Here is a 25,582-nt window from a genome sequence, read left to right as displayed (position 1 = left end):
TCCCGCACCCAACCTCCCTGCCTCAGCCTGGTGAAAGTGAGTGAGGTGGGGGAGAGTGACTGACGGAGGGAGGGGGGATGGAGTGAACAGGGGCGGGGCCTCGGAGAAGGGGGCAGAGCAAGGGCTCAGTGGGAGGCTTGGGGGTCCCCAAAATGTTTAAAATCATAATGGGGGTCCTCGGGTGGCTAAAGTTTGAGCACTGCCGGTCTAGTGAATATCTGGGAGTCAAGTTCTACACACATGTGGTGATGTGCAAAAGCATTAGGGTGCCGGATGGAGAAGCGAATAACAGTTGACAAAGACAATCCCTTTTGGTAGATCAAAAGTAACTGAAGAAATTTTGACACCAACACAGGAAATCAGTCAGCCTTGAAGTCATATGATCCCAAAGAAAGAAAGAACATTTAGAATTAAAAACTAGTGTCAGAATATAAACAGGAAGCATTAGACCAGAAACTCTGTGATTTGTGATGGCTGAAGCTACTATTAATATTAACTATTAATATTTTCAATGATTTACTATTAAAAATATAAATTAAATTGCACAAGGACATCCGTCTGCGCAATGTTAATGAAGGTAAATGACGAAGTGCGAAGAGTAATAAGAACGGCCATACTGGGTCAGCCCAATGGCCCATCTGGCCCAGGGGCCTGTCTTCTGACAGTGGCCAAAAATATCATTTTAAAAAGTAAATAATTTAAAGGAGCAAAATTCCATTTGCAGTGGGTTACAGGAAAAAGGCCTTTCAATCCAGGCAATCAGAACAACAGCAAAGGCAAATGTGCAAATTGCTGTGGGGCTTTACTAGGGTGACCAGAGAGCAAGTGTGAAAAATTGAAACAGGCGTAATAGGCGCCTATAAAAGACAAAGCCCCAAATATCGGGACTGTCCCTATAAAATCGGGACAATCTGGTCACCCTAGGCTTTACACAGAAATACAATCTGGTGATGGATTCTTTTAAATGCTAAAAACACGTGTGACCATTATTATTTTTTGGTAAACTATTTCACTGACTCGAGTCTCCTTTAGCAGCTCAATGCATCGTATCTGATCGGGAAGAGCCGCCCTGTCTAGAGAACGGGACGTCCTGCGCCTTCAAGAAAACAGCCCTGGGAAGCAGGGCTGGAGGACATGATCCCCATACCCTATTTTTGCAACCATTGCAGCTGGCTGGCCCCATTTGGGGGTAACTTTTACCCCTCTGCCCTGCCCCATCCTGGGCTTTCCCCCTCTCTGCTGCCACTGCCTGGCAGTGCCTCAACCCTGACTCCTACCCCCTGCCTCCAGCTGTCGGTTCTTCCTGTGCAGTCAGTTTAGCCCCTGCCCAGATTTTGCCCACATCCGCTCTGCCCCCTTTACTGTTATTATTGGCCATCCCAAGAGAGGGGAGCAGGCTCTGCAGATGTCAAGGACAGGGCTTAATTTGTAATGAAAGAGGAGCCCTGGGCTCAAGTCATTTTTTTTTTTTAACATCCATAACTGACGCTGCAAGCCCAGAGGTGCCGGGGCTATGAACTGCCGAGCCCAGAGGTGCCGGGGCTATGAACTGCCGAGCCCAGAGGTGCCAGGGCACAAACGAAGCCCTGGGCACCGAAGATCCTCCCTTTGCACGAGCCGGTTCAGGACCAGCCACGCAGCAAACGGAGGCCTGCAGGCGCTGGCAACATTTGCACCTGGCCAGGCTCCTTAACTACAGCTCGAATCGCCCCCGGGGCCAGGGGCACCCAGAACCGCGTCCCCTGCAGCAGCCCAGGGAGGGCCGGGGCGAGGCTGCCCCTGGCTAGGCGAGGCAGGGGCGGGAGGCTCGGGTCCAGGGCGGCTCGCAATGCGATCGGTTCGCCGCTAGGACCCTGTCGGGAGCCGGGGAAGGGCGTCACGCAGGAGCAGGAAGTGATTTGCTCTACACAGTAACCCTTTGTTGCTTCTGGTGGGAGCTCTGCATTGTCCCTTGCAGGAGCCCCCCGAGCTCTGGCTGCAGCCGGGCGAGGTGAATATCCAGGAGTAGCATCCCCCCCCCCCCGCTCCCCCAGTTTGCAAACCCCAACCTGCCCGGGACACCCCCGCCTAGGGAAGCAGAACTTCCAGCAAAGAAGGGGGGACCCCGGACGATCCCCGCTGAGCAGCCCCCTGCTCCCCAGTGAGGACACCCCTTGGAGCGAAGGTAAGAGAGACCTTCCCTTTGCACCCCACCAAGGTTATACCCTCCCCCTGCAGACTTTGGTTAACCCATCCCACCCCCCTGAGCCGTTGGCTGGCGATTTGAGGCTGAAAAATCCGCTCAGCGGGGTCGATTGATGCCTGCGCCTTCCTCCCTTTTTTCCTGCCGGCGGCACGTTTATTTGCTAGGCGTGGATGTTCACGTTGCCAGGCGCTCCTTGGGAACCTGTGCAAAACGTGTGTGTGTGTGCATTGCACCCCCCCTCTCCCCAGGCCTGCAGCTGCACCCTCGGCTCGTGCAAACCGGGGTCGCTCCCACCAGGTCAGAGTGGAGCTGTGGCCGATTCACACCAGATGGAATCTGGATTCATTGATTCCAGTGCGGTTACAGCTGATTGACGCCAGCCGGGGATCGGGCCCTGTTGGAGCCACACCACTTTACCCTGGGTGTGGAGCTTGGCTTGAAAACGTATAAACATACCGTGCCTATTTTTAGCAACAGTTGGTACAAACTAGCTTTGGGTTACTTCCGGCTCAGCAACTCAGAGAATCATAGGCTTAGAAAGTCATCTAGTCCAGCGGCTTTTCAGGCTACTTGTCTGATGTACCCCCAAGTTTCACCTCACTTAAAAAACACTTAAAATCAGACTAAATTTTTCAGTTTACGAGAACTGAAAAATTGCTGAGTTTCTCATTGTAACCATATAATTATAAAATATATCGATTGCAATATAAATATTGTACTTCCATTTCAGTGTAGCATTTAATTTCAGAAAGGGGAACTACACAAAAATGAGGAGGTTAGTTAAACAGAAATTAACGGGTACAGTGCCTAAAATGAAATCCCTGCAAGCTGCATGGAAACATTTAAAGACCCCATAATAAAGACTCAATGTAAATGTATACCCCAAATTAGAAAACCTAGTAAGAGAACCAAGAAAGAGCCACCGTGGCTAAACAACAAAGTAAAAGAAGCAGTGAGAGGCAAAAAGGCATCCTTTAAAAAGTGGAAGTTAAATCCTAATGAGGAAAATAGAAGAAGCATAAACACTGGCAAATGAAGTGTAAAAATACAATTAGGAAGTCCAAAAAGAATTTGAGGAACAGTTAGCCAAAGACTAAGTAATAGCAAAGTAATAGCAAATTTTTTTTAAAGTACATCAGAAGCAGGAAGCCTGCTAAACAACCAGTGGGGCCACTGGACGGTCGAGATGCTAAAGGAGCACTCAAGGATGATAAGGCCATTGCGGAGAAACTAAATGAATTCTTTGCATCCGGCTTCATGGCTGAGGATGTGAGGGAGATTCCCAAACTTGAGACATCCTTTTTAGGTGACAGATCTGAGGAACTGTCCCAGATTGAGGTATCATTAGAGGAGGTTTTGGAACAAATTGATAAATTAAACAACAATAAGTCACCAGGACCAGATAGTATTTACCCAAGAGTTGTGAAGGAACTCAGATGTGAAATTGCAGAACCACTAACTGTAGTCTGTTACCTATCATTTAAATCAGCTTCTGTACCAGATGACTGGAGGATAGCTAATGTGATGCCAATTTTTAAAAAGGGCTCCAGAGGTGATCCCGGCAATTATAGGCCTGTAAGCCTGACTTCAGTACCGGGCAAACTGGTTGAAACTATAATGAACAATATTGACATAGATGAGCAGAAAGAGGAAGAGTCAACATGGTTTTAGTAAAGGGAAATCATGTCTCACCAATCTACTAGAATTCTTTGAGCGGGGTCAACAAGCATGTGGACCAAGTGGATATTGTGTATTTAGATTTTCAGAAAGCCTTTGACAAGGCCACTCACCAAAGGCTCTTATACAAAGTAAGCTGCCACGGATTGGTAACTGGTTAAAAGATAGGAAACAAAGGGTAGATATAAATGGTCAGTTTTCAGAATGGAGGGGGGTAAATAGTGGTGTCCCCAGGGGTATGTTCTGGGACCAGTCCTATTCAACATATTCATAAATGATCTGGAAAAAGGGGTAAACAGTGAGGCAGCAAAATTTGCAGATGATACAAAATTACTAAAGACAGTTAAGACCCAGGCAGACTGCGAAGAGCTACAAAAGGATCTCTCAAAACTGGGTGACTGGGCAACAAAATGGTAGATGAAATTTAATGTTGATAAATGCAAAGTAATGCACATTGGAAAGCATAATCCCAACTATACATATAAAATGATGGGGTCTAAATTAGCTGTTACCACTCAAGAAAGATCTTGGAGTCATTGTGGATAGTTCTCTGAAAACATCCACTCAACGTGCAGCGACAGTCAAAAAAGTGAGCAGAATGCTGGGAATAATTAAGAAAGGAATAGATAATAGGACAGAAAATATCATGTTGCCTCTATATAAATCCACGGTACGCCCACATCTTGAATACTGTGTGCAGATGTGGTCGCCCCATATCAAAAAAGATATATTGGAATTGGAAAAGGTTCAGAAAAGGGCAACAAAAATGATTAGGGGTATGGAACTGCTTCTGTATGAGGAGAGATTAATAAAACTGGGACTTTTCAGCTTGGAAAAGAGATGGCTAAGGGGAGATATGATTGAGGTCTATAAAATCATGACTGGTTTAGAGAAAGTAGATAAGGAAGTGTTGTTTACTACTTCTCATAACACAAGAACTAGGGGTCACCAAATGAAATTAATAGGCAGCAGGTTTAAAACAAATAAAAGGAAGCATTTCTTCACACAACACACAGTCAACCTGTGGAACTCCTTGCCAGAGGATGTTGTGAAGGCCAAGACCATAAGAGGTTTCAAAAAGGAACTGGATAAATTCATGGAGGACAGATCCATCAATGGCTATTAGCCAGGATGGGCAGGAATAGTGTCCCTAGCCTCTGTTTGCCAGAAGCTGGGAATGAGCGACGGGGGTGGATCACTTGATGATTCCCTGTTCTGTTCATTCTCTCTGGGACACCTGGCATTTGCTACTGTCGGAAGACAGGATACTGGGCTGACCCAGTAGTGCCATTCTTATGTTCTTATGTGTTTGTGGCATCCTGATGTATGACTGGGGCCTCTTCAGTGCTACAGTTTTAGGCACCTACTTTTGAAAATCAGGCCCAACAAATGCCGGTCAAACCTTCAGGGTGGGGGATTGTATCTTGGAAAGCAGTGACTCTGCAAAGGATTTCGGGGTCATGACAGACAAAGAACGGGAGCTCCCATTGGGCTCCTGTGGCAAAGGAATAAGAGGAAGGAGGTGATTTTACCTCTGTCAATGGCGTTTGATGAGACAGGTACTGTAGTGCTGTGTACATTTCCAGGGTCTGCATACTGAAAAATTGGAGAGGGTGCAGAGAAGAGCCACAACATTGATTGAAGGGAGGGTGAAAACAATGCACAGTGAGAGACTTAAAGGGCTCAATCTATTTATTTTAGCAAAAAGAGGACTGGGAGGAGAGTTGATGATAGTGTATAAAAATCCTTTCACAGGGAGAAAATACCAACTTGGGAAGGACTTTGAGTGGAGCAAGGCAGAACCAGAACCAGTAACTGGACACTGGAGCCAGACAAATTCAGATTAGAAATAAGGCACATTTTTAATCGGGAGAATCATTAATTATTGAAACAAACCACCAAGGGAAGGAGGTGGGTTCTTCCTTTATTGATGTCTTCCAAAGAGATCGGAGGCCTTTCTGGGCTATGCACTTTAGTCAAACAAAAGTTATTGGGCTCAGTGCTTGGGGTATCTGGATGAAATTCTTAGGCCTGTGTTGTAGATTTTATACATCAGACTATATCAGTGGTTCTCCAACTTTTTTGACCGGGCCCCCCTTCTGGTCTGTCGTCATTTACCCCCCTCCAAGTACATATACGGCCACCCAGCTCTGAAGGCAGACTGGAGAGCAGCGGCTGCTGGCCGGGTGCCCAGCTCTGAAGGCAGCGCTGCCGCCAGCAGCAGCACAGAAGTAAGGGTGGCCATGTGAAAAGTTTGATATTTGTTTATATCACTTTTTACAGCAGACTTAGCGCCCCATTGCCACCCTTACTTCTGCGTTGCTGCCACCCCAAGGCTGACAGCCAGTGCCCCGCTGCCTCCAGGTGAGGGATTTGGGGGGAGGGAAGGAGAGTCCAAATCTGGGCTGCCTCCCGGTGAGGGAATGGGGAGGTGGGGGGGGGGGGGTAGGAAAGCCCAGCTGTACCCTTTATCCCTGCTTCCCAGGTGTGCACAGCCCTTTTGTTTGAGCCCCAGCCATCCATGGCTGACAGCCAGCGTCTTCAAAAAAAGCAATCCCCTAAAAAACACACAGCTCTTGCCTTCCTTGACACATTCCTGTGCCTCCCTTTGGAGTCCATTGTACTAAAAACGCAATGGTTTGTGTGTTATTGAGGGATTGGATGAACTTCCACCATGGGAAGGGCAAATAGGATAACAGCAGGGGGGTGATTAAGTAAATTCACTCTGGTGGACACATCTCCAGAGATACACCATCCCCTAGAGAGAGGGTCACCTAAAACTGGATTCTCCAGGGCCCAAAAGACAAGGAAAATTTTTTGGTGAGACAACCTCGTTTTAAACTGGCTCAGGACCCAGTAAAGGGGCAGGACCTCTGGTTCTAGGTGGGCCGGGCCCCAATCCTTAGGAAAGTACTGGAAGGACTTTGGCCTCCTGAAGCCCCATAAGACTGAGTTGAAGCTGTGATGGGCTTCTTATGACCTTCTTATGAAAGGCCTTGTGTGGGAGTTGAAGGCCTAATCGCCAGCCAGAGCCCTTGCTGAAGGGAGGGGGTGATCTCTGGTAAGCTTATTACCATGTGTGTAGGTTCTTTTTATTGTATTTAATACGCTTTCTCTGTAATGTTTTCTAAACCTGCTTGCTTAGAAACAGCCGTGCGGTAAGTTATACCTGTGGCAGTCACGTCGCGTACCGTCTCCGAGGGGAGATGCTGAGGCGGTCTGTCTTTGGCTGGGGATATCACAGTATAGTCAGGGGACCGTGCAGGCAGGTATGGTCCCCAGGAGGGGGAGAGGGACGTTCCCGCCCAAGAAAGGCAAAGCCTGAAAGTTGGGGCCTTGGCTGGATCACTTATGAGAAAAATACAGGGGCCGTTGCTCTGAGCTGTATCACTCCCTTATGGCCTTAAAAAAATCTAGAGAGACAAGGTGAGGGAGGTGATATCTTTTATTGGACCAACTTCTGTTGGTGAGAGAGACACGCTTGTGAGCTCTTCTTCAGGTCTGGGCTCTGTGGAAGCTCCAAAACGCAGCTCCGTTGATTCTGCTCTTTTCTAGCCTTAGGGCCAAAGTCTCTGTTCCTGGGAGGGTTTAAAAGTCTCAGTGGTTTCGGTCCTGGGAGGAGGGGCCGGGTCTGTGCTGGAGTAAAGTGACCCAGTGGGGCAGGGTCCAGAACATCTGTCTGCCGGGAAGGAGCCCGGGGAGCGTTGGGGATGTGAAACAGACTCCAGCCCCTTCTGAAACCTCCCCCATCGCCCCTCTCGCCCCGACAGGCTGCAGAGTAACCACCAGCTTGTCCCATCCTCCCAGGGCCCCGGGGCAGGGAAATGGCTGTAGTGATACCAGCTCAGGTAGGGGATTTTCAGGGAGCTGCGGGTGGGTTGGTGTCTGGGAGCGGGACAGGAAGTAGGGTGAAGAAGGGGGCAGGGGCAGGGTGTGAAAACTTGCTGGGACGGGAACCTCCCTGTTGTCAAGGAGTGGGAATTTCCCCAGGGTGGGGACAGAGCTAAGAAAATCTCAGTGCTGGAGCCTGGACCAACTAGCCAGGGCTGCTCTGGAATACGAAGTGGGCACCCAGGGGAGAGGCCTCGTCCCCTCACCCCCAATGGGGAGGGGGTCGGGATTCCTGTCCCTGGACCCTGCTGAGGGGCTCCATCTCCTGTATCAGCCTCTGGCTAGTAGGTGTGTGATGAACGGGAAGGCCCCTGCCCCCCTCCATCGGCTGGGAGGGACAAAGAGCTCTCACCTTCTCCCCACCCTGAAGCCTCCTGGCTGCTCTGAGCAGGGTGGGGGTGGGATTCTGCTACTCTGTGACCCCCCAGAGCTTCCATTTTATTGGCCCTCCTCCCCTGTGACTAGCAGGATTGTGGCTGGGGCAGCAGGTGCTGAGTGGGGGACTCTTGTTGTTTCAGGGGTCGGTGACCTTCGAGGAGGTGGCTGTGTATTTCACCCAGGGGCAGGGGGCTCTGCTGGACCCCGCTCAGAGAGCCCTCTACAGGGACGTCATGCAGGAGAACTACGAGACGGTGACCTCGCTGGGTAAGGGATTCCCATCCCCTCGGTTATTAAAAGCCGGGGGGGGGGAAGGGGGGGGGTCTGTGATGTGCCCAGTTTTTCTGCTCAGGTTCTTTCCTGGTCAGTTAGATTTCCCAGTCTCCTGATCCAGTGTGAGACTTTCATCTGCGCACCCCTCCCATGGGACAGGGGAGCCAGCCACGCAGTGAGGATGCCAGTTCACCCCCATCCCTCAAGCTTTCCAGGGGTGGAAGCAGTATCACAGGCGCAACTCCCCCACACCACCTCCACACCCAAAGATGTGCCTCACCGAAGGAGCCTCGAAGGCTATGTTCCCATCTGTGTGGTATTAGGGGCTGTGCCTTTAAGGGCTGACCTTCCCAGACAGAATCTGGACCGAGGGGCAGTGAAGTTCTTGTTGTTATGCACACAGAGTGGATATAGAGCAGAGCTCTCACAATCACCGTGAGTACTGAGTGATCACGGGGTACCGCAGTTGGTTTGGATTCCACGTCCCCCCAGCACAGGTTAAAATCAGGGGAATGTGCTTTGTGACAAATACTCTCCCAATGCCTGACACATGCTGATCTCGCCTGATTTCACCCCCCGAGCAGGATACCCCGTTCCCAAACCTGAGCTGATCACCCAGCTGGAACAAGGGGAAGAGCTGTGGGTCCCGGATCTCCAGGCCTCCAAGGAAGGGGAGATCCCGAGAGGCGCCCGCACAGGTGAGTTTTCGGTTTCGGACACAGAAACCCCCTGTTGAGCGAAGGGGGGAGAAAACTGTGACACCCCCCTACCTCAAAAGGTGTTGCCTCATCTCATCCAGGTCTGGGTTGTAGCCAGCAAGTGTCGTATCCTGATGACAGATGTCACTCGCAGCTGCCCGGCTATTTTGGCTGCCAGGAGCTGCCGCATCAAACGATTGGCTTATTCCGCCTCATCTTCCAAGCACAGAGTCTCTCTTCCTTTTTTAACCTCTCCCTCTAGCTTCAAAATGTAGTAGCAGCAGGTGGAGCTGTCCAGGCCACCAACAGCCTCTCTGTCTCCGTCTCGTCCCACCTCCGCTCCAGCATGCTAGGTGGGGAGCCGCCTAAATTAGCCAATGGGGGAGATGCTCAGGAGAGAGGGGTGTGTCCTATGATGGGACTTTGGCGCCTAGGCCGGAGAGAGACGTCTGTTTCTGCTGGTGATCCACCGCCGGGAACCCCTGTCCTGGATTCAGGTGTCTAAGCTGTTTCTTGCACAAAACACCTGAGGGGGTGGGGCAAGGGAGGACAACTGACAACCTTTAGCCCAGGGACTAGGGCAGCGGTTCTCAAACGATGGGTCATAACCCCAAAGTGGGTCACGATCCCATTTTAATGGAGTCACCGGGGCAGATGTTAGACCCGGGACTGGAGCGAAGCCCGAGCCCCGCCACCTGGGGCTGAAGCCAAAGCCTGAGGGCTTCTGCTCTGGGAGGCGGGGCTCAGACTTCAGCCCCTCCCCTGCTCAGGGCTTGCGTTGCGGCTTCAGTTTCCCTGCCCGGGGCTCAGTCTACTGTCCTGCCGCCCGGGGTTGGGGCGGGTGTCGTGTCAGAGGGGGGTCGTGGCGCAATGAAGTTTGAGAACCACTGAACTAGGGTATTCGCCCAGCACCAGTTCAGTTCCTCCCTCTGCCTGACGGGAAGAAGGGATTTGAACTTGGGTCTCCCGCCTCTCAGAAAACGTGCTGTGATCACTGGGCTGTGGGATCTTCTGATGTAGGCTTCACTCGGTCTCTCCCATTGAAGCTTCTCTACTCATCAGAAAACAGTCATTGGAGGAGGGACGGAAACACTGGTCTCCCACATCCTACGTGAATGCCCTCCCCACTGGTATCTAGACTCATTCGCCCTCACCTTTCCTGGCCCGGCGACTATTCCTTGTCATTCGTAGTAGCGAATCGTTCTGTTTAAGCCATTTCTGCAACATTTCAGGTGTTTGGTGTTGGTTGAAAGTATTCACCGAACTTGATACAAGTCCACAAATAGTTTCTGGTCAAATTAAACTGCATTTTCAAATGAATAAACTATTCAACCAAACAGGTTTCCCCAGCTATACTTCTCCTGTTTGTTTACTAGAGTGCCCACTGGGTGCTGGTTGCTTACTAAGCCCTCATGAAGGCCAGTATCTGCTCTGAGGAGCTCATGACATAAGGTAGAGTCCTGCGTGGAACTCTTTTTAATCCCACTCTCGCTATTATGGCAGCGGGTCTACTCTAGTCCTATGAAGGGCTCTAACATAAGGCTTCTAACGATTAAAAGAATTTGAGCTGAAGTGCCGTCTCTAGATCAACTGACTAAGCAGATGCAAATTAGATACATAAAAATAAGAACTAAATCATTGACCCCTCAGGCAGGTCATTAGAAATTAGTAGTTCAGGTACCCAAAGTCTCTCAAATTCCTCCATGTGTCAGGTCAGCATCTTTGATCATCATGGGGGATGGGGGTAAGGTCTGTTTCAGGTTCCCCAAACTCCCATTCCTACTGAACCTGCGTCCCCTGCCCTGGAACCTCACAGGTTTTTTCCTTCTGGAGCATGAGTATTTAGGAGAGTTCGTGGACTTCCTGGGCAAATCTAGAACCTGCCCACCAATCTGGGCTTTTCTAGGGATTCAGAGACACATAGACATGTAGGGCTGGAATGGACCTCGAGCGGTCATCTAGTTGAGCCCCCTGCTCTAAGGACAGGGGATGGATCACTTGATGATTACCTGTTCTGTTCATTCCCTCTGAAGCACCCGGCATTGGCCACTGTCAAAAGACAGGATACTGGGCTAGATGCCCCTTTGATCTGACCCAGTATGGCCGTTCTTATATTCTTAAGTATACCTGGACCATCCCTGACAAGTATTTATCTAACCGGTTATTAAAAACTTCCAATGATGGGTTATTCCACAGCCTCCCTCAGAAGCCTATGCGAGTACTTAACTATTTTGTATTGGAAAAGGTTCAGAAAAGAGCAATAAAAATGATTAGGGGTATGGAACGGCTCCCATATGAGGAGAGATTAATAAGACTGGGACTTTTCAGCTTGGAAAAGAGACAACTAATGGGGGATATGATAGAAGTCTATAAAATCATGACTGGTGTGGAGAAAGTAAACAAGGAAGTGTTATTTACTCCTCATAACACAAGAACTAGGGGTCACCAAATGAAATTAATAGGCAGCAGGTTTAAAACAAACAAAAGGAAGTATTTCTTCATACAACGCACAGTTAACCTATGGAACTCTTTGCGGAGGGTGTTGTGAAGGCCAAGATTATAACAGGGTTCAAAAAAGAACTAGATAAGTTCATGGAGGATAGGTCCATCAATGGCTATTAGCCAGGATGGGCAGGGATGGTGTCCCTAGCCTCTGTTTGCCAGAAGCTGGGAATGGGCAACAGGGGATGGATCACTTGATGATTCCCTGTTCTGTTGATTCCCTTTAGGTCACCTGGCATTGGCCATTGTCGAAAGACAGGATACTGGGCTAGATGGACCTTTTTGTCTGACCCAGTATGGCCGTTTTTATGTTCTTGTTCTCATAGTTAGAAAGACTTTTCCTAATATCTAACCAAAATTTCCCTTGCTGCAGATTAAGCTGATTACTTATTCTCTGACCTTCAGTGGACATGGAGAACTGTTCGTCATTGTCCTCTTTATAACAGTCCTTAACATATTGGAAGACTGTTATCAGGTCCCCCCTCAGTCTTCTTGTCTCAAGACTAAACATGCCCAGTTTATTTTACCTTTCCTCATAGGTCAGGTTTTCTAAACCTCATATTTTTATTGCTCTCCTCTGGACTTTCTGCAGTTTGTCCACCCTCTTCAAGCGTGGTGCCCAAAACTGGACAAAATATTCCAGCTGAGGACTCACCAGTGTCAAGTAGAGCGGGACAATTACTTTGTGTCTTACATACAACATTCCTGATAACACACTCCAGAATCATATTAGTCTTTTTCACAGCCACATCATTGGCTCATATTCAATTTGCGCTCCACTATAACCTCCAGATCCTTTTTAACAGTACGACCACCCAGCCAGTTATTCCCCATTTTGTGGATTTGATTTTTCCTTCCTAAGTGTAGCACTTTGCTCTTTTCTTTACTGAATTTCATCTTGTTGATTTCAAACCCATTCTCCATCTTGTCAAAGTTGCTTTGAATTCTAATCCTGTCCTCCAGAGTGCTTGCAACCCCTCCTAGCTTGATGTTATATACAGATTTGATAAGCATATACTCCACTCCATTATCCAAGTTGTTAATGAAAATACTGAATAGTACTGGATCCAGGACTGACTCCTGCGGGACCCCACTAGATATGCCCTCCCAGTTTGACAGCAAACCATTGATTACTACTCTTTGGGTACAGTCTTTGAACTAGTTGTGCACCCAGCTGATAGTAATTTCATCTAACCACGAGACATTCTCATAAGCAAACTAGGGAAATGTCAAAAGCTTTATTAAAATCAAGATATACTTAGACTTCTGTAAGGCGTTTGATTTGGTACTGCATGTCATTTTGATTAAAAAACAACAATGATATAAAATTAACGTGGCACATGTTAAATGGATTAAAAACTGGCTAAGTGATAGATCTCGAAATGTAACTGTAAACAGGGAATTGTCATCAAGTGGATTTATTTCCAGTGCGGTCCTGCAGGCGTCGGTTCTTGTCCCTACTCTATATAACTTTTTTCAATGACCTAGAAGAAAACATAAAATCATCACTGGTAATGTTTGCCGGTGACACGCAAATTAGGGGGATTGGTAAATAACGAAGAGGCCAGGTCACTGATAAAGAGCAATCTGGGTCACTTGGTAAACTGGGTGCAAGCAAACAATGTGGGTTTTAATACAGCTAATTGTAAATATATACATCTAGGAGCAAAGACTGTAAGCCATACTTAGAGGATGGGGGACTTTATCTTTTGTATAACAGATGAATAAGTAGATAGCGTATCCTGTCTGGAGATGGCTAATGATTATTCATCATCATTTAGAGTTTGTCTTCTCAAAGGGGAAGTTGGCTGGGGAGTCAGAGAGGCAGACAGTTCTCTGCCCCGATCCACCTACATTGTGAAGACAAGAGAGGTTCAAGACAAAAAAGAGCCTTCGTGCTTGGAAAACGAGGAGGAATAATCCAGTTGTAACCACTTCAGAGACGGCAAAATTATAGATGGATTAATACCTTTTACCTTTCTCAGTCTTCCCAACGGTTCTTGTGTCATGTTTCCCCTTTGCTGTTCCCCTTTATTTCCTTTCCCCCCAGCACAGAGAATGACTCCTGTCTGGATTCTCTATTTCAGCAGGTGAAACTACAGTGCGTGAGATCAAGGAAGAGACTCCACAGCAGGAAAGTCCTGAGCAACAGGAACTGCATAGGATGTTATCAGGAAGATCCAAAGAGAATTTTTCCCAGAGCGCTGAACAGGGAAAAGTCTGGGGCAATCAGCACAAGTCAGAGAGGCACAAAGGGAAAGAAGTGGGTAAAGCCATTAATTGTAGGAGAGGATGCAGTAATCCCAAGGAAACCACAGCCCAACAGAAAATCCAGACAGAAGAGAGAAAGTACACGTGCACTGAATGTTGGAAAAGCTTCAGTCGTAGTTCAAACCTCATTGCCCATCAGAGAATCCACACAGGAGAGAGACCCTTTAAATGTACCGAGTGTGGGAAAAGCTTCATTCAGAGAGTAAACCTCATTTCTCATCAGAGAATCCACACGGGAGAGAGACCCTATAAATGTACCGAGTGTGGGAAAAGCTTCAGTAAGAGATCGCACCTGAATACACACACAATAATCCACACGGGAGAGAGACCCTATAAATGTACCGAGTGTGGGAAAAGTTTCGGTCAGAGATCACAGCTTAATACGCACAAAATAATCCATGCAGGAGACACATCCATGATAACTCACGCCAGAGAAAAACATTATACGTGCTTGGACTGTGGGGAAAACTTAAAGTGGAGCTCAGAACTTGTTACACATCAGAGACTCCACACAGGAGAGATCCCTTATAAATGCTTCGACTGTGGGAAATGTTTCATGCGGAGTTCAACCCTTATCTTACACCAGAGAATCCACACGAGAGAGACACCCTATCAGTGCCCCAACTGTGGGGAAAGATTCAGATGGAGTACGCAGCTTGTGAAACATCAGATGCTCCACACGGGAGAAAGACCCTATAAATGCCCCGACTGTGGGAAAAGCTATAGTGACAGCTCATCCCTTATTTCACATCAGCGAACCCACACAGGAGAGAAGCCCTATACCTGTGTGGACTGTGGGAAAAGTTTCAATCAAAACTCAACCCTGAACAGACACAAGCGGCTCCACACGGGAGAAAAACCCTATAAATGCACTGAGTGTGGGAAAAGTTTCAGTCAGCGCTCAAACCTCAGTGTGCATCAGCGGCTCCACACAGGAGAGAAACCCTATAAATGCCCCGACTGCGGGAAAAGCTTCAATCGGAGATCAAACCTTAGCGTGCACAAGAAGCTCCATGCAGGAGAGAAACCTTGACTGGGGGAGATGCTACAACTGGGGCTCTTATTTATATTAGGCCTCAGCAAATCCATACAGGGAAGATACCTCTTAAACATCCTGAGCGTGGAAAATACTTCACGCAGAGTTAACGGGCTTGTCTACCTTACAGAGCCTTGGCCGGGATAGCTTGGCTGGCAGAGTCACCTAGTGGATAAGCAGCGCAAGCCAACAGAGATCTTCTGCCAAACTAGTTAAAAAGCCTCCCGGAAGGAGATTAGCTAAACCCACAGAAGCACTAGCTGCGTCTACACTCAGAGTTTTGCCAGCATGACTGGGGATGTGTGATTTTTCCCCCCCCACACTCTTAGCTAGGCCGGGAAAACTTGGTAGCCTAGACAAAGCAGTTATTGGACAACAGGAGAGAGATTCTACCAGTGCCCTGATTAGGGCTGCCTACCGTGTAAAAAAATAAAAAATCTGTTTCCTCGTTCCCACACATATTAGGGGCATTTGGCTCCCAAGTGTCCAGCTGCCCATCGCTGGGGTGAGGATCCAGCAGTAGCTGGTCAGTGACCCTGTGGCTCTGCCTGGTCTAAGCAAACCCCAGGCAGAGGAGGAGAAGCCCCGATCAGCCCCTACTCCCTGCTGCAGCCCTGGCTGCTGAGTTGATGGGCCACAGATGGGGGAAGGGAGAGAGCGAAACTCCTCCAGACGCTCCCTCTGCCTGGCTGAAGTTCCCCCCTTTCCCTTCCCCTCCCAGCTGGGATCCCCCTGCCATGGAGATGAGGAGAAGGACACTTGGGCCAGGCCCCACCTTCACTCTAGACCCCTGTCCCCATCCCCCACCCTCCACCAGCCCTTGGGTTGGGCTCCCCCACTTACCTGGAGCTGTTCCCTGCAGGGGGAGTGTCCCTGGGGGGCTGGTAACTCCTCCCCTCCCTGAATCCCCCAGGGTGCTGGGCTCTGGGGGATCAAAGATTAAGAGACCAAGGGGGACAGGTTTTGGGAATAGCGCTGGAGTATTAAATATTGGAGCTGAGTGCTGGGGCTGTCAGGCATTTGGGGATCATGGGATAAGAGGAGGTGGAAGAGATGGGGTTAGGGAGATGATTTCCCCTAGTGTTCATGGCCCTGCTCCTTCTGCAATGAAAAATCGACAGGGCCTGCTTTCCCTCGTACCCTTTGTAGGATCCCTAGAAAAGCCTAGAGGCCTAGGAATCCCCTCTCAGCTTCACCACCCTCGGCCTCTGAGTGTTCTCTTAGCTTAGGAAGCGTGGACAGGGATAGCTAGCGCATTTCCTTCTGACCCTGGCCAAACTTTCACCCCGTTTTCTAATCCAGACCCAACCCACACTGAGCTTCTCGTTTAGCCTGGTGATTGCTAGTCACCGAGTTCCCGCTTCGGGGACACAGTGCCTCATCCCCAGTTCTTCTTACCTTGCTTCGGGTCGTCCCAAAGGCTTCTTTGTTTTTTTAATAAAACAGAACGACATAACTGAATAGATTATAAATGGATTCGGGCAGGGATAGAAAAATGGTTTGTGTTACTTGAGGGCAACCTGGTGAGACAGAGGGATTCTCACCTTTCCCCATGACCACGTCATTCTCCTCGTCCCAGTTTTACCTTAAGAATGGCCACACTGGGTCAGACCGATGGAGCAGCTAGCCCAGTATCCTATCTTCCAACAATGGCTGATGCCAGATGCTTCAGAGGGAATGAACAGAACGGGGAAATTATGGAGTGATCCATCCCCAGTCATCCAGTCCCAGCTCCTGGCCGTCAGAGGCTTAGGGACACCTAGAACGTGGGGTTGCGTCCCTGACCATCTTGGCTAATAGCCATTGATGAACCTATCCTTTTTATCTAATTCTTTTTTGAACCCAGTTATAGTTTTGGCCTTCACAACATCACTTGGCAATGAGTTCCACAGGTTGACTGTGCGCTGTGTGAAGAAGTACTTCCTTTTGTTTGTTTTAAACCTGATGCCTATTAATTTCATCATTTCCCTCCCTTAATTTCATGGACCTTCTGTCCATGCCATGGAGAATTTATCTTCCCTTTCTCCTACCCCTGTATTTCCCAAAGTGGCAGACAGCAGTGTTCTCAGGTCTCCGTGCTTAGGAATTGCGCTTTGATTACTTTGATCCTAAATCAGGACGGCTGGAGCTGAAAGCGTCACAGACCCAGATGGGGAATTGGAATAAATCCCAGACGCAGTATGATCATTCTGAACCTAAGTCCCAGTTTCCATCTGTTGGGTTTTGCCAGCCACGCTCCTTTTGTTTGCAGGTGGGAAGATTTTTTTTGTTGTGGCGGCGGTGGTGGTGTTTCTTTCCTTTCTTTCTTTTCCCCCTTCGTTACGATGGTGCTAAAATTTTGATACAAAACACGAGGCACAAAGTGAAACAGGCATAAGGCCGTTTACAGGAGAACTCAGGTAAAGCTGTTCTCCTGCAGTTGAGTCAAATGCAACATGTCCTGGATTTCACTTGGTAGGAACATGGAAGTGTACCATAGGGTGGCCTGTTCTCTCTTTCCTGTTGGCCATTTGGTCACATGACAGGATGTAGAGCAGATTTACTGGGGGCTTCATGAGGCAACTGACCAGATGCCAGTATAGCCCTTTCTTATTTTATTTTTTGCCGTTTTCCCAGGGGTGCTGGAACAATTTTGTACAGCGGGGGTGCTGAGAGCCATTGAACCAGCTTATAAACCCTGTATATGATGGAAACCACTTCAAGCCAGCAGCCCAAGTTCCAGCACCTAGGCATTTTCCCCAGCCTTTGCCCTGAGATGTTAGCGTTGTTTGAACAGTGATCACTATAAACAGCCATCGGCACAAACGCTGATGGGCGAATGTGAGAGTCGCTGTCCGAAAGGCAGAGGCTGAAACGGGGCAGGAAGTTACGTCTGACCCCTGGCAGAGATGTAAGATACAGTCGGATGGGGCAGGGTGGGAGGGGAGAGAGACGCAGCTAGAATCCCGCAGGGTTTGCTTTTGAGAGCCAGACAGCTGAGACGGCATTCACTGCATGGGGGCCAGCGAGACAAGAAGGTGAATCTAAAACCCTCCAAGGAAATGATGGGGGTGTCTCCTGATCAAGGCCAACTCCAGCGTTTTTGCCACTCCAAGCGGCAGGGGGGGAAAAAAGCGCCACGATCGGCGGCATTTCTGCAGTTGCTCTGCCGCCGCTGCTTCTTTCTTCGGCGGCAATTCGGCGGCAGGTCCTTCCCTCCAAGAGGGACTGAGGGACTTGCCGCCGAAGAGCCGGCCGTGCCGCCCCTTTCCATTGGCCGCCCCAAGCACCTGCTTGCTGTGCTGGTGCCTGGAGCCGGCCCTGCTCCTGATTCCCAGGAGGCTGAGTGGAGCTGAGAAGAGAGGTGGGGAAGTCAGCAGGCCTGTCCTTTCCAAAATCCAGGGTGAGCCCCATCACCGAGGCCAGAGGCAACAAAGAGCTGTGACCCAAGTGCCTTAAGTTTGAAAACAGACGCGGGTAGACAGTTACAAGTTTATACCCAGGGACTTGCCTCAACGTGCCCAGACAGGAATGTTTCTCTGCGATCACCATCTTCGCGATACTTCACCAAAGGGGGTTGTGTGCAGTTGTCGTGGTTATTGCTGGAGGTATGTATGGGAAATGTTTTAAGGGTGTAGAATATTGCTCCTGGAGATGAAGCTGGTCACCTGGGGCGGGGTGGCTCTCGGAGCCAACTCAGCCTAGAGTGAGAACAGTTGACATCTTTCCGCCCAGCCCAGCCAAGTGTAGACAAAGCGCGGGTGTGGGCCTTTACAAAGCACAAAAGCGTCCAAGAAAAAGACCTTGAACAGGGGACAAACTGGAGTTAACGAAACGCCCTGGGTCTCAAAAGAGACATACGGTTTGGCACCGCGTGAAAGGGAAAAAAGGCACAAGACGGTGTCCATTCTGGAGGCGATCGTCTGCCAGCGTGAGTGTCTCCAAGTGGATTCCAGCTCTGGATGAGCGTTGTACGGACTGACCGTTGGGTGAGAAATGCCTTAGTAGATGGGAAGGAAACTTGTTAATAAGCAGCGTCCTGAGATGGCGTTTTATATATTCCCTTTATCGTAACCATACGTTTCCCATCCTTATACTTGCTTCTCTCTGAATCTTCACTGTAAAGTTCTAGCAAATAAACTTCTATTTGGTGACGCTATAGACCCAACTAGATGCCGTGTGCTAGGGAGAGCGTTGAACTGAGGTGAAGCTAGTGAACGGGAGGGGGCGTTGCTTTGCAGCGAATCTGTGTGTGTTGCGGGTGTCCAGAAGTCGAGTGTAATGAAGCGGGGTGGGCAGACAACTCGGAGGCACCTGTGCCCCAGGGCCAGCACAGAACTCTGGGAGCTAACAATTTCTATAGATGCAGTCACGGGTCATCTCTGCTTTGCCCCAAGGGAGCCTAAGGGCTGGGGTGTGCAAATCGCTGGCCTGCAGAGGGAAAATGGGGCACTTGTGTTGCCAGGAGTTTGGGGCAGGAATGACGGAAGCTTTCCCTACCTTGTCTATCCCCCACACACACAACGAATGTCTCAGCTGGGATTGGAGATGCTGCTTCCTGGGTTTCCTGCTTGCAGAGAGTTTGCTTTTGTGACCAGATCCTGGGCGTCTCTCGGATCCTCTCTCCTCTTCTACCCGCTGTAAGAGGTCACTCTGTTGCTGGTGCCTGCGGGAGCAGGGCTGGGCTGGGGTTAAAATGCACCATGCCAAGCAGGGCTGGGCATTGGGTGGGGAGGGGGGCTTTGACTTCTGATTTCCCGCTTGGGAATAATAAAGTCAAATTTAGTTTCTCATGAATACTGGGTAAAAATGGCCTTTGGTGGATGCAGCAGGCAGGTGCTTTGAGCACTGTGGAGGTCAGATTCCAGAGCTGGCAGACTCTGGGGGTTCAGACCTTTCTATGGGTCTGGAGGGTTTTTGGGGGGTGGGAGGGGGTTTCCCTTGTCTAAAGGGGATTTTCCTTATAAAACACTCTTCTCTCAGTGAATAAGGGATGTTGTTACTTAACACTTTGCACGGTAACTGGGTTTTTGGCCCCTTCTTTTTTTGTATCTTTAAAAAAAAGGGGTTATAAAAATCTTTAACGGTGGCTGTTGCCATGGAAACGACGCAGGCCGAGGTCTCTGTATTCCAGACCTTGTAAAGCTCTTCACGTTGGACCGTGACACGGTGATGCTAACGCTGCTGACTCTTGGGGCCTATTTAGTCCATCCAAATTAAGGTAGTAGCACTTACAGCCTGGTCAAATTGCTGACACGCCCTAGGGCAAGAAGACCCCCCTGTGCCCTGCTACTGATGCAACTTACATGGCTAAGTATTGAAATGAGGTGTATTGGATCCCTCAAGGTACGTGTGCGTTCCTTTGATCACACGCAGGAGGGGGCTCCGACCCAGCCTTCCTCAGCTCACGGTCACCGCTCTGGGAGTTGCCTCAAATGGATCCCCAGATCTCTTCATATCACAATCCTATCAGCCAAGCTGCTGCAAGCAACTAGTTCCTCTGCCGTTCAGTACCGCTACAACCAACCTGGAGTGCCGGTGTAGGGTGAAAAACGGCCCTCTGACGTAATTTGCTACCAGTAGCAGTTCCTGCTAGGTAAGGCGGTGTAAAAAACGATGATCTGATGTAATATATATTTAAAATAATGGATTACAAGGACGGGAACGCAATTCAGGGAATCCCAGCCGCAGATAAGACAAATTGGTAAACTGCTATGAGACTTTAGGCAGTCAGCTACACTGATAAGGGATTCTTTGTTTCTGCATCCGAAGAAGTGGGTTGTAGCCCACGAAAGCTTATGCTCTAATAAATTTGTTAGTCTCTAAGGTGCCACAAGTACTCCTGTTATTTTTGTTTCTGAGGGGATCTATGTCAAATATTTCACTGGATCAAGTCTCCTGCAGCACCTCAGTAGGTTACATCAGACAGAGGAGCGGTAGTGGCTAGGCATTGGGATGCCTGTGCCTTTAAGAACCCAGCCCTGGGAAGCCCATGCTGACATGCTGTTTTGTGGGAGGGGAAATAAAAAAGCTCCTCTGTGCCCCCCCCCCCCCCGCACCCTATTTTTGCAAACACGGGTGTCTCAGTCCACCGGGGTAACGGTTACCCCTCTGGCCCTGCCTGTGCCGGGGTTTTGCCCTCTGTCACCTTCTGGCAGCGCCTCACCCCTCAGCTTAACCTCAGCTCCTCCCCCCCCCCCCATCCCTGATTTTGCCCCTCAACCCCTATTCTAACCCTGCTTCCAGCTGCTTGACCCCCCTCCCACTCTCCAGCCAGTCAATTTCTTCCCCCGGGCCCTGGCCACCCCTCTCCTCTGTTTTGCCCCCTTTGCCTCTTTTTAACCCCTGTAAAAAGCAGTCCACAGAATCTTATGCCAAGTAAGGGCAGGGTGAAGGGCAGTGGCTTCAGCAGATGTTCCTGAGCATGCTCAGTTCATGTGAGCAAGCTCAGTACACCCTAAATAGCAAATTAAGCCAGAGAGCAGTTTTTCACACTTTGCTGCAGATAATTTCCAGTGGACACTGCTGGCTCCAGCGCAGGCCAAAGCAAAGGTTTGGGTGGGGCCTGTATCTCAGTAACCCATTGGTGAGATGACCCCAAATTTGGCTCACTAATGCTACCCAGTGCCCCCGTGATGCACACCAAATTTCAAGGCAAGGCAAGTAACCGGGTGGATTTTAGAGCCCATATACTAGCAGATCTTTCAACAGAAAGCTGGGCTAAACCTTAATTGTAGCAGACCTAACACTGTTATTTTGACCTCCCTACACCCAATTTATTGTCTTGAAATTCATGGTATTTCAATTATAAACATTATTTTGGGGGAGGGGGGTGCAGCAGTCTGCAATTCCCTTTCCACTCTTCCCACCATTCCAATCTATGGTCCTGCTTTCGCTCCGAGATTGTGGCTCACGCTACCAACCTTACCCTGCCCTATTCTTGCCCTTTGTTTGGCTGTTTCCCCCTCCTTAAATTTTCCCCAGCAGTTTGGGTTTTGCATTCATCCTCCCAGCCCTCCTATCTGCTGCCCCACTCTGCCCGGGCGAACCCCCTGGTCCCCTCCCCGCCGCCTTGGGCTGGGTCTCCCCTCCCACGCTTCCCCACAGTTCTCCAGTGTCTTTCCCACAGTCCTGTGCAGTTCCCGGCTTTCCGTCCATGCCTTATCTGGCTTGTGAGCTCATGCTGAGCTCTAGCCCTGACCCTTTCAGTTGATCCCCTCTCATGTCACCCCCCCCCTTCACACATTCCCACAGTGCAACCAGAGGTGCCGATCCCCTTCTGTTGCATTTCCCTCTCCCATCAGACTGGAGATAAGGCACACATTTATAATGGTGAGATTATCTAAACATTGGAAGAATTTACCATGGGGGATGGTGGATTCGCCAATTTGAAAGCAAGACTGGATGTTTTTCTAACAGGACAGCCCTAGGAATTGTTTTGGGGCAGGTCTCTGGCCTGTGCTATGCAGGAGGTCAGGCTGGGTGGTCACAAAGGTTGCTTCTGGCTTTGGAATCTATCAATCACCTGATAGTGGGGTGGATTCGTTAGGCTACTTTCCCTGGCCCCGCTACTTTATCCACCAATGGATGGTCCATCCACCTGGTGGTGGACTCTGAGCCACCTCCATTTCTTAATGGTGGACTCTGACCCACCTCCGCTCCAGCAGCTTCATTCATGGGGAAAGGGGAGGCGACGGAGGGAGGGGAACACCCAGCAACCCTCAGCTTTCTCCCCTGTGGTCACCACCACCATCGCTGGTCCTATTGCAACACTGGTGGCAGCATAAGAGCGGCCATACTGGGTCAGACCAATGGTCCAGCCAGCCCAGTAGCCTGACTTCCGATAGTGGCCAGTGCCAGGTGCCCCAGAGGGAATGAACAGAACAGGGAATCATCAAGTGATCCATCCCCTGTCGCTCATTCCCAGCTGCTGGCCCAGGTAAGGACTCTATTGCTGACGCTACCCGCCACCAGTGAGACCTCTGCTGCCGGCAGAAATGGCCAAGGAAAGCAAAAAGGGGAAGGGCCCCATCAGGAAGTCCTCTTCTGCGGTGATTGCACCCAGCTGGGGGGAGGGGGAAGCAGTGGTGAATTACTGCACAGGCTCATGGGGCCCATGCCCAGGGGCCCCAGCCAATTTGTGGGCCCCAAAAAAGACTCCCTCCGCCACGGTCCCGGGGCAGGAGCTCAGTCTCAGGGCCAGCGGGGGGAGACAGTGGAAATGGGGGGGCGGGGCCTCAGGGGAGCAGTGGAATGGGTTGGGGCCATGGGCGGGGCCACAGGGGGAAAGGGCAGAACAAGGGAGAGGCTCTGGGTTTGGAGCTCCGGCCATGGCCAAGAGCTCTTCCGTGGTCCCGGACGGGGCTGAGAACTCGACTCTGGCCGGGACCGAGCTCTCAGCCCCCCACTCCATGGCCTCGACCAAACTCTCATTCCTCCCACCCCCAGAGAGGGGGGCAGAGAGCAGTGAGTGGGAGTGAGGCCTCGGTGGGAAGAGGGAGGGCGTTGGCCAGAAGAGGCGGGGCAGGGGGCGGGGCAGGGGCCTAGCCTCCCCACAGGGAAACTTCTCCCGTCGCCCATGACAGTGAGGAAGTGAGTCCCAAGGGGTCCTTTGTGTTGTCCCTGCTGGTATCTCTGCCAGGCAGGTGCCTCATCAGGGCAGGCTCGAGCCGTGTCCTCTGCCATGTCCTGAGGGGCTGTCCCTTGGCCTGGCAAGAAGGCGAAACACTCTCCCCACCCAGGTCGGCACCGGCACTGCCACTGCTGGTGACCAAACCTGCTTGGGTTTCCCCCCTCATCTACCATCTGACAACGCCAATGGTGGCTACTACCCCACGGTGTGGGCAGCCCCCCTCCCCACCGCAGACAGTCTCCTAGCCCGGTCCTCTGAGTAAGGGTGATGATCCAGAGCAAAGGAGAGGGGACACTCCCCCTACTTGGTGTCCCTGCCCGTTGTCCCACCCCCAGGCTTCCTTTAGCCCTTGTGTTGTCTCACTCAAATGCCGGGCCCCCTCCTTGCCCACCTGCTGCTACCCTCCATCAGGGCTGGGCATTGGGCTGGCATGGCATAAATTGCTGCTGCAACACCTCTCAACTGCTCTGGAGGGCGCGTCCAGGTTCCACCCCCTCGGCCCCAAGCAGGTGGCGCTGTCTGAGTGGCGCAGTGACACATATTGGAACAATGCGTGGGGAGCACATGTGGGTCAAAGCAGCGGGGGGCAACTAGCGGAGTAGGGTGGGTGGGAGGGGGCAGGGCGGAGGCGCGGTCCTTTTTCCAACCATCACCCTGTCGGGCTGTGCTCTGGGGGGCCAGCACACCCCTTGATGACAAACCTTATCGGTGGGAGAGAGACCCTCCAGACACCATTTTTGGAAACCTAGTTGGACCCTGCCGCCGCCAAGAAGAAAGTAACGGTGCTCCAAACACGGCATTGGGGTACAAGCCCTCCATGAACCAGGGTCGTCCACCAAGGGACCATTGCGTGCCGCGAGCCTGGAAGCGCTAACAACACAGATGCTTACGGAGGGAAAGGGGCAACACCCCCCTCCACTGACATACTTCATTGGAATCGGAAAAAGAGAGTGGCGGGATTTGTGCCTCCCCCTACAAATCACCCTCTTCGTTCGCCCAATCATTTGTCCCCACGGCCGCTCCCCAGGCTGATCGGCGCTCCCCCCGCAGGAGGCCAGCGCCTGGGAAATGACTGCCGGAAGGGATTTCCTCTGAGCCAAGAGATTCTCCCTACACACCTAGAGACAAACCTGAAAACTCACTGAGTTGGCAACTGCCTGATCTGCAGTCCGTGGGGCTCAGGGCTGTGTCCCTTAAAGGCCATTTTTATTCATTATCCGTGGCAAAGGACTCTGGGAGTTTGAGAACGTAAATTCTACTTTATTATTTCAAAGCAAGAAATAAAAGCTAAGCCCACCTACCACCCAGGGCCCAGCTCAGCCCAGGGCCCAGCTCAGCCCGGGGCCCCATCCCAGCACCCTGCTGCTCCCGCTTCCCCCCGATGCCAGCGACAGCAACTTTTTAAAGAGGGTGGGAAAGTGTAGAGAATCCGTGAGCGATGCTGAGCTTCAGTCCCACGAACAAATGCTCCGGGAGCAGGAAATCCAGAGAACGGAGTGAATTTACAGAAGCGTCGGCATCTTCAATCCCAGCAGAAGCTTTTATCCCCACTGCAGACACCCCTGGTTAGTGGGGCGGACAGTGTCTCCGTCGTCCCCACGCAAGACACTACGGTAGTTGGGGAAGGGGTGACCAGCGCTGTCAGGCTCCTTACTGCCCGCTGGGCCTCAGTGATGGGGACCAGCCTGAATTCAGGGCTGGCCTGGCCTGTTGCCGTCCCCGGCTTCTTTCTTGGCTCTGCTCAGTCTCATTCTTTCAGGAATCCGGGGGTCACCCCGTCATTCCCTTTGGAGAACGTGACAAAGTCACTTAAAACTTCTAAGATACTTCCTGTCTCTTTCTAGCTGCAGTGCAGTGAGTTCTCAGTTCTCAGCCTTGGCCATCTGGCTCTCAGGAGCAAACCCTGCAGTTTCCTAGCTCTGTATCCCCCACCTCCCATGCTCTCCCACTCCTACCTGGGGTATTACCTCACCCCTGGGATCAGGCAGTTACCTTCCTTTCCCCTTTTCAGGCTCTGCCTCTCCATGACTTTCACATGTGCCCATCACTGTTTGTGTCAG

General features: G+C 50.6%; 1 protein-coding gene across 1 annotated transcript in view; it reads left to right on the top strand.

Annotated features, from left to right (window-relative positions):
- Window positions 1-2,089: 2,089 nt before the first annotated feature.
- The window catches only part of LOC135888153 (zinc finger protein 721-like), a 202,873-nt gene continuing 179,380 nt past the window's right edge, over window positions 2,090-25,582 (top strand). Inside the window, exons 1-4 of the mRNA XM_065415965.1 lie at window positions 2,090-2,164; window positions 8,272-8,398; window positions 8,989-9,102; window positions 13,692-14,903. Coding sequence (XP_065272037.1) covers window positions 8,365-8,398; window positions 8,989-9,102; window positions 13,692-14,903 — 1,360 coding nt within the window. The 5' untranslated portion in view covers window positions 2,090-2,164; window positions 8,272-8,364. The remainder of the gene's footprint in view (window positions 2,165-8,271; window positions 8,399-8,988; window positions 9,103-13,691; window positions 14,904-25,582) is intronic.

Source organism: Emys orbicularis, chromosome 13 (assembly GCF_028017835.1).
Source record: "Emys orbicularis isolate rEmyOrb1 chromosome 13, rEmyOrb1.hap1, whole genome shotgun sequence".
Classification (NCBI taxonomy): Eukaryota; Metazoa; Chordata; order Testudines; family Emydidae; genus Emys; species Emys orbicularis.
The sequence above is the reverse complement of the archived record's forward strand: the minus strand, read 5'-3'. Positions and strand labels throughout refer to the sequence as shown.